A 10,953-nucleotide genomic window follows, 5' to 3' on the forward strand; every position below is an offset into this window, starting at 1 on the left:
TTGAGACTCCTAGACAGGGACTCACAATGCAGTCACCAGCAGGGGTGCACTCCACACAAGGGATGGGGGATGGCTGCACAGCTATTAAAGGGGACAGACAACAAGGACACCAGGGACCCGAGGGGCAGGCAGGGCTGGGCAGCGCCAGCACTTACAGGGACTCTGGAGAGGGGCTTGTGGACCTCGCCCCTGGCGGGGAGTCAGCTCTTTGCCCACATGCGGCTCAGGCTTCTTCCCAGGGGACTCCAGTATGAACCCCCAAACAACAAAGTCTTAGGGAGGAACAAACATGCTAGTGACAAATGCTGCCACCCAGCCTCCGTCTCGAAAGAAATTCTCCAGGAATGGGCTTTGGGGTCCCGCCCACGAGGGCAGGAGGTTTGACACAGTTTGGCTGGGGAGTAACTGGCTCTGAACTCCCCACAGGGACAGCCTGGTCCCCTCCTGATCGGGGAGAAAGTGGCTACAAGTCCAGGAGGCGTTCCTCACAGGTCTCCACGGGCCACTTGGAAGCTCCTCCAAACACATCGACGTTGTTGTCCACCCAGGGGATGATGTTGCCTGGCATGTTCGTGGAGCAGTTGGCGATGTTGACAATTTCTTGTGCGCGAAGGACGCGGTCCCATATGTTGAACTGGCTGAGCTCCCCCACGAACGCCTGTGTGGCATCGAACCTGCCCCCCACAGTGTCCTGGGAAACGGAACAGGACATCCACATCAGGCAGGACATCCACATCAGGGTGCGTGCACATGCAAACTCCCTGCTCACTCTCCAGGGACACGGGTGGGAGGAGCACCCCCACACACCCCCACCTGCCAATCACACCCAGACCCAGACTGTATGGGTCCTCAGGTTCCAGGGCACATCAGGCCTGGAGACAGCTTTCCTCAAAGCACCCATTTTATATGGGGGAAATTGAGGCCAGAAAGGAGCCACTTGCCTGAAGCTGGGAGAGTGGCTGGGCCTCCAGACTCCCAGGCCTCAGGGGACAGGCAGTGGAGGAACTGAGGGGGGAAGGGGACCAAGGAGGGCCCAGCCCCCAAGCCCCACCCAGGCCTTCCACTGTCCTCACACCTTAACACAGGCTGGCAGGGTGACTCTCCTCCGCCCCCGCTGCTCCCCTCACCTAGACGGCAGGTTCCTCAGAGCCTCCAGGTCTCCCTGTCCCCTCCCCATCCCCCTGCAGGCTGCAATCCCCCAGCATTTCCCAAGTGCCCCTGCTGGGGCCAGGGCCAGACCCTGGGCAAGGAGCTCCTGGATTCCAGCTGCAGCATCCTGTGCCAGCCAGGGCCAAGTGCTCACAGAGGTTTGCAGGGGCCCTGGAAGATGCCTCTCCACCCCAGAAGGAAGCTGGACCCCGAATCCCAAGATGCACTGTGACCACAGGGACACTCCTGCCCCTGGGTCAGAACCCACCACACCAACCTGGTCCCTGCCAGTGCTGGCTATGTCCCCATGCCCGCCCTGAGACCGCATGAGCCAGCCTGCCAGGGACCTCACTGTCCCTCAGGCTACAGTGGCCAGGTCTGTGGGGCAGACAGCTCGGGTGGGCAGCTTGCGGGGAGCCTGTGCTGCTGGCCTGGCATCCCCACCTTGCAGCATCCAGGAGAGGCACCCACCTGCTCCTGCCCAAGGATCAGCACACCTCCTGGCTTGATGGGGTGCCAGGGGGCCAGGTTCTCCCCAGTGCCAAGCTTCTCTCCATCCTGGAAAGCTTCCCACATGCCATCCCGTGTCGTCCAGGTGATACATATGTGGTGCCACTTGCCGTCACTGACAAACAAGGGCAGCTGTGCAACCTGTGGGTGGCAACGCACAGTGAGGACTGCTGGGCTCTGACCTGCAGGGACGCCCCCAGGGCAGGGAAGCAGGTACCTGGGTGTCCCAGGGCCATCGCTTCTCCCTTTCCCCTGGATCCTGCTGGACTTCCCAACAGGTGGTGACACTCCTGACACTCACACACAGATGGAGGCAGAGGGCACAAGCCCCTGCTGTGACAAGGACACTCTTGGCTTGACTGAGGGCCCACCTTCCCATGTGAGCTCTGAGCTCTCGGTGCAGAGCCCAAGGGAGTCAGCCCCTCCCCCTCCCCCTATCCCCCAGCCAACTTGGGAAAATAGTCAGAACTGGGATCTTCTCTCAGGCAGAGTCCCAGACCCCCCCAGGTGGCACTCAGGAATCTGAGTGTGCTGGGGGGCGGGGGGGGGGGGTGCCACGTCCTGGGTCCTGCCTGTGCAGAGGGCTGGAAGCCTCTGAGTGTGTGCAGGGGCGGGAGCACGTGTGGGGGGCGTGAGCAGGCTCCAGCCACCTGTGAAAGCCACCCAAGGCAGGCTGTGCACCGCCCTGTTGTTACTGCTGGTCTCCTAGCAACCTCAAGCCTCCCTCCCAGGAATTAGATGTTTACAAGAGGTCTAAATACAGAGGAAAACAAGGCCCTCGGGCCTGCAGTGTCCTGGGGTGTTATTTAGAGCAATTAATCCTTGGCTCAGGGACGGGCTGCTGCTAGGCCTGCACTGCCAACTTAAACAAAATCTACCTGGGGCACTTCAGGGAAGACCACAGAGCCAGGGGTTCGGCTCCCTCCCCCTCCAGCCCTGGAGTGGCTTCAGCAGCCAGGGAGTGAATACAGCCATCAAATGCTCAGATGCACGCAGGAGGAGGAGGAGGTGCATTTGTTGAGTATGACCTTAGAAGGAAAGTTTGGAGCTGGGGCTGCAGGCAGGTCCCAGTGGGCCCCACCCCTCTTTCAAGGAAACCTCATTTCTAAATGCCTATTAAAGAGGAGCAATTGCTTTGAAAGAGGAAAGACTATGGGTCCAGAGAACAGATGGGCAGTTGGCATGGGCTGGGGCAAGAGCTGACTATGAAGGAAATGAGGAAATCGGGGTGATGATGTGCTACGTTAAACATACATGCTGTTTTATATGTGTACAAACACGGACTGCTCATGTGTCTATATCAGATGTATATTATTTTTGTGGTTGTGGTTACACAACTGAATGCATTTATCAAAACTGGCCAAAACATACATTAAAAAGTGTAAATTTCATCATATGCAAATTATTTCAATAAGCCTGATCTTTCAAAAAGGCATGCCCAGAGCAGCCGTCACCCTCAGGCGTGCACACGCGCCCTTTGCCAGCACACTTGGGAGAGTCGGCCAGGCTGTCCCTGCATGCAGATCTGCTCTCTGCTCCTCCCACTCCCTTGGTGACTGGACTCTCTGCTGCCTCTTGGCCAGACTCACAGCTTGGATCACCACCAGCGGCAGCTGCCCCAATGGCTTGCCTGGCTCCACCCCTCAGAAGGGACTAACTCAGTGCAGAGCTGTCTCTATGATGAGGACCGCTCTGCCGACACAGGCCTGTGGCCCCTGCTCTGTGGATGAAGGCAAGTGTGGCTGGCTGGGATCTGGACAGCATGGTAAAGGCTGGCCAGTGCTGACACCCTCTAGATGTCCACCTCCCTCAACACCTGGATCCGCTGCCTGATGGGGTGGGGAGCGCGAGCAGGCCTACCTTGTCATTGATGAGCAGCTCGATGGGGTTGTTACCCCACTCGATCAGGACGATCTCATTGGCCTGCCCGGGCACAGCATAGGAGAACGGGGTGCCGATGCCCGGCGAGGCACTGGACCGCAGCCACAGGCAGATGGTGAAGGCATACAGCTCGGGCAGTGTCTTCTTGATCTTGCCATACAGGTAGTTTGTCCGGAGAGGAAGGGAGACTTTGAATGCATCTGGTGACTTAAATGCACTGTTGCCTGGGGGGAGAGAGGAGAAGCCACAGCAAGTTAGACCACCCTCCTCCAGCCTGGGCAGGGGAGTCTCTCGGGGACCCCATGCAGGCAGCCCCTAGAACGACTGGCTACGTGTCACATGCTGGCCTTGTTCCAAGTGCTAAAGTCCAGCAGCCAGAGAGACAGTGCTTGCCCTCAGGGAGGGATGGGGAAGACAGACAAGGACCCAGCAGCAAGAGAAGAGGAAACTGGGCAGCAATTCCAGCTATGAGTGGCTGATGTGGCCAGCAAAGGATGGTGACCTCAGGGCATGGAAAGGTCTGCCACCAACAAGGACTACCCCATAAGTACCAGCCAGTACAAGGCCCAGGAAGGCCCAGGAAAGGGGAGAAAGAATCTCCTGTGAGCAATGCACTGGACCCAGTAGAGAATTCTGCTTGTCTTTTAGGACAGGAGAAGAGGCCTATTTAAATCCAAAGGGGAAGCTCGGCTCCCTTCTGGTTAACATTTCCTATTTTCTTAACTATCTATTTATTTATGGTACTGGCTATTGAATCCAGAATGCTTTACCACTGAGCTGCATCCCCAGCCCTTTTCATTTTTATTCTCTCTCCAGCAGAGTCTTGCTACACTGCCCGGGTTGGCCTTGAGCTTGCAATCTTCCCACCTCAGCCTCCCATGTTGCTGGAAATACAGGTGTGGACCGGTATTCATTTTAATAAATTTTATTAAGCCCAGCTTAATAAAATGCTGAAAAGCTTCAGGAAGGAGGTAGAGACAAGTTGGGTTTAATGTCCTCATACGGGCAAAAGGGAAGGTACCAGAAAACCCTTCCTCAATGATATCCTCGGATCTTTCCTTGGCTTCTCTAGCAAGGGCAGGGTCCAGAACCCAAGGGGCCTTGTGCTGGCAGGAGGAAAATCTCACAGGGAACTGGACACTGCAGGAGTAAGCCCATGTCACTTGTCACACTAAATAATTACCACCACAAGGGCCAGGAGTCGGGCTCTGGGTCTTGACATTACAACTCCACTTATAAGTGGCTGTGGTCTTAATCTCTGCTGTGGACACCTTTGCTCCTGACTGTCCCTTTCCTCCCAGGAGAGGCTGTATTTCCTGAGCATTCCCTGAAGTACGGAACCAGTGGGAGGCAGAAGTGATGCCCTCACTCCGGGAACACACCTGGCCAGAGCCTTGCTACTTCTAGACCTTTCTAGGACTGGTAAAAACCTCCCAGGTACCCTGGCCACCCGCGTGGACACAGCACTTCTAAAATCCTTGAACACCAACTCTCAAGTGGATTTAAGTGACTTTCAATGCAGTCTTGGTTTAATCTCAAAATGAATTTAACAATAGTCCCTGCTGCCACACGTTCCAGTTTGCAGAAAACACTTGATTCTGTGAGCTGTCATGGTGACATGCTTTCCTCTATTTGGGGACCAGATCCTGCCAGTGAAGGAGCCCAAATACCCTTCACTCATTCAACACACATTCAGTAAATACCCACAAGGTGCCCGATGGTCAGATAACCTTTTTCCACTACAACCCTCCCCCACTGGACTTGCTTTTGGAAGCCCTTTGGTGCCAGAGTTCGCAGGGATCTGAAGAGGCCTTCTGCACGGGACAGCAGCAGGGCTCAGTGTCCCCTCCCAGGTTCTGGAGCAGACAGAGCATCAATACTAGGATCTGGTCTTCCCAGTTGGAGGCTCCCTGACTCACCCTGGCCTGGAAGCTGGGGAGCTGGGCCACAGTGAAGGCAGCGGCTGGGCCCTCATTAGGCCAAACAAAATCAGAGAGAGAACCAGAAAGTCCCCACTCCCCCATTTTGTAGACTGCACAGCTGAGGCGCTGAGGCTCAGAGAAATGAGGTGACTTACGCAAGGTCACACAGCTAGTGAATAACACTAGAGCAGGACTGGAAGTCCCTCTTTCCACTACATGTAGCCACCAGCACTTAATCTTCAAGTGGCAAATGGCCATGTTCTTAATGAAGGCATCATTATCTAATAAAGAGAAATGGCTTCTATGCTTGCAGGTGGGCCGGCTTGCCAATTTAATAAGAGTCAGTGTCGGTAATATCGTTAGCTTGGTGACAACAGATAGGTTTAATTAGAGTTAGGAGAGCTGAGGGCAGGGGAGGGGGTTCATACCCTGAAAGCTGGTGCCTTTTATTTGAATAAAAGAGCTTGGAGGTTCAGAGGAAACTTGGTTAAAACCAATTAAGGAATTAAAAGGCCTGACCAATAAATCAGAAACTGCAGGTGGCAGACAAGTCCAAGGAGGGGGGCGGGCAGCCTGGGGCTAGAAGCAGGAGGCTCTGGTCTTCTTGGTGCCAACACGGATTTCAACACAGAGCCAAGCTGCGCCTGGCCAGCTGGCCAGACTCTGGAAGCCCTTGCAAATGATCGGACCTTACAACAAGGAAAAATGGGCATCCTGGGGACGAGGTAGCATGAGCATTCACACCCAGGGGGTGGGGGCTGCCTGCTAAGCTCCAGGGAGCCGCTTGCCCAGCAGGGCCAGAGCCTTCAGTCCTCCTCTGGGTCATCAACCTGAATCCCAGCTCTACAGTGGACACAGGCATCACTGGCTCTTCCACTTCAGTCCCTCATCTGTAACAAATACCTGCCACAGGGTGGCTGCAGGGCCTAGAGGAGACAGAGTATGAAACCCACAGCCAAGAATCTGGCCCAGAACAGGCCCAGGATCGTGGACCATTGGCCAGAGATCCCCAAAGTCCCCCACTTGCTACATTGTTGAAATCCACCTCCTCTGGGCTCACATGGTGCTGCTCAGGACCTTGATGTACTTTCCACCCATAGCACAACGTGGGGCTGGGTGGTTACACACCCCTTTACAATGGTCACAAATAGGACAGAGAACAAACTGGTAAGCCAATGGTCACTTTCCTTAAAGACTCCTCCCCAAACTGAGTTGGTAGAGCACAAGGAAGATTTCAGAGTTTCCATAGCGGGGTCAAAGGGCACCAGACCATAAAAGCTGAGCTGCTTCTCTTGAGCCAGTCTTCGGCAGGCATGGCCACCAGGGGCGTGGCCCTGGTGTCATCAAGTGTCCCTTCTGGGTCAGATAGCTCTGAGGACTTTTAGTGAGAACTATGCATGGTTGAACCAGGATGCCTGGGCCTGAGTCCTGACTCCTTTCTTCTGGCTGTGAACAGACAGGCTACGGATGGGAGGGGGTCTTCAAGGGGCAGCTCCTGGTGGCCAGAGCCACAATGAAGGGGATTGGAGTAAAGCGCATGAAACACAGCGGTCTCGAGTTGGGGGACAGACAAGAGGAAGGTGCAGGTTCACATCACTGTTGTCGTTCAACAGTGAGTGGCCCAGGCCTCTTTGGTCCCCTTTACCCAAAGGACATTTGTCTGGCTGAGAAGTGAGATGCTTCTCATCTGTGGAATAAATATAACAGCAACCTAATCCCCAGAGGTGAGGCACTCAGCACCTGCCTGCCTGTCTCCAGGCTGACTTTGTGCACTCCTACAGCACGTCTCCTCGGGGCAACTTGGCCACCGTGCAAGAGAGCTACCAGCCCTCCGGGTTTCTGCTCTGGTTCTACAGCCTCCCCTCAAGACACTAAACTGCAGTGTGCCCACATCATGGCCCTGAATGTCCCTAGGATCCATTGTGGTTGAGAACAGGTCAAGGGGTCCACTCTGGCGGTGGCCAGATGCCACCCTCCACTCCTGCCTGATGGAAAGGCCTCCTCTGCAGCTATTCTGCCCTTAGGGAAGACTCTGAGACCTAACGGGTCTCCTGGTGTCACCCAGAAGCAGAGGGGAGGCAGAGAGGAAACTGTCTTCGACACTCAAGAAACCAACAACTTAAACAGGTTAGCCACACTTCACCTGTCAGGGAAGAAAGAATAGACTGCTCTGAAGAAAGAGATAAAAGGAAAGGGGTAAAAGAGACATGTGACTCATGGGATGAACAGACCATGAGTGAATCCCCTTCTCCATCTGGCCCTCCTCAGCCAATGTCATTACAAGAATCACTGGAATTCTGCTATTGGACATTCTCCTATCAAGTAATTCAAGTAATCAAGAATTGCCTTTGCCGTGTTAGTGCATCTGAGAAGATTATTATCCTATACTCATTTCAGCAACCAAACTTCACACCTATGCCACCCAGCAATTTGGGAGTTGATAAATACAACCTGAATTATTTAGGGCCCTTGATTCCTCCCTTTGTCTCCTGTGGGAGACAGTGTGAACAGGGAAGAGAAAGATACCAGAATTTGCTGCAAGGATTAGTTGAGGCTAAAATGCCCACGTGACAGAGGGCCAGAGATCGGGTTGTTTACCCAACCTGGTCTCCAATTCATTTGCCTTCCCATGGGTAATGCCAGTAGGACTGGGGACTAATTCCTGAGATGACCATTGTCGGTCACCTTTATTATTTGTACAAATGCCCAAGAACACCTCCATGTTATGCCACAATCACTGCTGTCCATAAACTAAAACCTTGGGTCTGACCACAAGTGATGAAAATCAGGCCACTCAGATAAAACAAGCACAGCACGTACCTCGCTCCAGCTCGGCCACCCTCTGCAGCAGTGCGTTCAGGGTGCTCTCTGTCTTCTGCCGGTGAGCAGAGGTCTCATTGTGGAGCAGGGACTTCTCGTCCTCGAGCTCTGCCACCTTGCGCAGCAGCTGCCTCTCCAGCTCCCCCAGCCGTCGCTGTAGCACCTCTCGAAAGTCGCTAGGCAGCCCAGCGTTTGACACGTTCGTGCGGAGCTGGAGCTTTTAGTTGCCGAGAGAGAGGAGGACAAGAGGGAGAGACATTCAGGCCAGCTGAATAGAAATTGTGACATGTGGCTCCAATGGCCCGACCACACAGGGAGAAGCTTCCAAAACTCAGCATTAAATCATGCCAATGGCTCAAAAGGGAGCATTTCACTGATGCTTTTTTTTTTTTAAGGAAAGGATTTCAAAGTCAGACAGAATTACTTTGCTGCAGTATTTAAAACTTGTAAATCCATTTTCCCCTCTCAAAGCTGCTTTTCTCCTCTTAATAAAAATTTAAATAAAAAATAAAAATTTTAACCACCTGCAATTCAGAAAAAGACCAAATCAGAGAGGATTTTGTTTTACAGCGTTAATCAATGGTACTCAAAGCTAGTGAGCTTGCATCTAGAAATGAAAGCATCCCCCAAGTTTCAGAGCAGTACAAAGTAAGCACCTAGGCTTGCAGAGATATTCTGGAAAATGACAGACATAAAATGTTACTATTCTAAATTCCAGAAATATTTTTTAATGCTGTTTCTAAATCTTCACTTCCTATTTCTCTTATCCCTCCACCACCATGCTGGCTCTGGAAGCAGCCTGCTGCTGCCTTAGCCAAGAGCCCTTGGCAAGTTCTTTACCCCTTCCTACGTCCAAGTGTTCTAAACTGTAAACTGCAAAAAATAGAACTGCCTCATGCCATTCATTGCAAGGGTTAAAATTAAGTAATATGCCTGACTTATATTTAGTCCTCAAGAAATGTTAGCTGTTAGTAATCACAATGACTAATAAGAGGTACAGATGCTGGAAATACTGTATTTAGCTGTCATGCCAAAAGAAACCCTCCAATAATTTAGCAATAATTACCACCTGTAATTTAAAACCTACTTTTGCTAATAGGTATGTTGATGAATGCTATTAACAGCTATGTCCACACTTCTTAAATAGAGTGTAAGGAAAAATTAATTAATGATTTCTCTCTCAAAGTTCCAAACTGCACACATCTTTCAAGAAGAGCCAAGGGAATAAGATCCCCTTCCCCCAAAGCTATCCTGAAGGGCACCTTAAAATGGTCCAACTTAGTAGTCAGAGGATCCTTGAAGTTAAGATGTTTGCTCTGATGCTAATTCTTAAGTCGCTGGTGGCACCCCTGCACTCTCTTCTCAACGAGTCCCTGCCCCTTCTCTGGTCAGTCCGACCCTATTTATAAAAGCAAACAGCACATGCCCAGGGCAGTTGACCTCCTGATGCAGCCTCACAGCACTGAACATAACCATCGGGAGCACACCCGGCTCAGAGATTTGGATTTAGCAGGGAGAGTTAAGAGGATATCCGGTCCCAGATATTTCGCTCCAGTCTTGGTGGTCGGGGTTAGCTAGCTAGGATCTTGGGAAGTTCACGGTGGGCTCAGCGGGCAGTCCAGGCGCGCAAAGTTGGGGGATTTCAGCCCTTTCCAACAAGGAGATGGGGTGGGCGGGAGGAAGGGGTGCGACGCTAAGGTCCAGGGCATGTCCGAGACCCTCTCCCTGCACCCCAAACTCAGCTCACCCCAAGGATAAGTGCACATTAGACAGGACCATGTAGGAATCTCTAGCATAACCTCCATCCCACGACCCGAGGGCGTCACCCCCTAGATACTCCGCGCACGCCACTACCTCGAGGCTCTCCAGGCGGTCCTTGAGGGTCTGCAGCGAGCGGCTGAGCTGCTCCACGACGTGACCCGGGTCCCTCGGCAGGTCGCCCATGGTGTCCTTGCCCGTGCCCCGCGCCTTGCCGCCCGCCAGCCCCTCGCAGCGTGCCAGCTTGCCCGTGAGCTCACGAATGGCCTCGCGCTGCGCACCCAAGGTCTCCTTCTGCTGCACGACGGTCTCACGCAGCTGCAGCACAGCGGCCCGCAGCTCCTCTTCGGGGCTCAGCGCGCCGCCCTGCATGGGCATCGCGGGCAGCTGACAGCCGGCGCGCGCCGCCTCCGGTGGTAGCGCCGTGCACACGAAGCGACTGCCGGGCGCCGGGCTGTCCTGGGCCCTGGCGACCAAAGCGAGCGCCACGCCGGCGACCAGAAGCGCCCACATCGTTCCGCCGCTGCGCTCACCTCAGCATCTGCAGGTGGACGGGCGCCGTCGGGGCGCGAGGCTGGAGGCGCCTTCGCCGCTGGTGCGTCCGAGCTCTTCGCTCGAGGGGCCGCGTGGGCCGCGGGACCCGCGCCACCTGCCGTCGCACTACAGCGCTCTCCTCCCGGCACGGCGCTCTGGCCCGGCCTGGCCTGCGCGCCCTTTCTTAAGTTGGGAGGGGGGGGGTACTGGCGCGTGGGGCGCGCGCCGCGGGCTCTGATTGGCTCGGCTGGTTGCGCGTCACGCGGGGGGCGGGGCGGGGGCGCTTCTCACAGCGCGGGGCGCCGGGGAGGGCGCGTGGGCCGGAGCCCGAGGCGCTAGCGCGGCGTCCCGGGGCCCCCAGGAAGGGAGCAGTGAGGGC

General features: G+C 54.6%; 1 protein-coding gene across 1 annotated transcript; it reads right to left on the reverse strand.

Moving 5' to 3' along the window:
* Window positions 1–463: 463 nt before the first annotated feature.
* On the reverse strand, window positions 464–10,553 carry Nptx2 (neuronal pentraxin 2). The gene is made up of 5 exons (XM_076840668.1): window positions 10,137–10,553; window positions 8,283–8,499; window positions 3,520–3,764; window positions 1,621–1,800; window positions 464–691 (listed from the first exon to the last, which is right to left on the reverse strand). The coding sequence occupies exons 1-5, from the start codon at window positions 10,551–10,553 to the stop codon at window positions 464–466; spliced, it is 1,287 nt and encodes a 428-aa protein (XP_076696783.1).
* Window positions 10,554–10,953: the final 400 nt, after the last annotated feature.

The sequence above is a fragment of the Callospermophilus lateralis genome, chromosome 19 (assembly GCF_048772815.1).
Source record: "Callospermophilus lateralis isolate mCalLat2 chromosome 19, mCalLat2.hap1, whole genome shotgun sequence".
NCBI lineage: Eukaryota > Metazoa > Chordata > Mammalia > Rodentia > Sciuridae > Callospermophilus > Callospermophilus lateralis.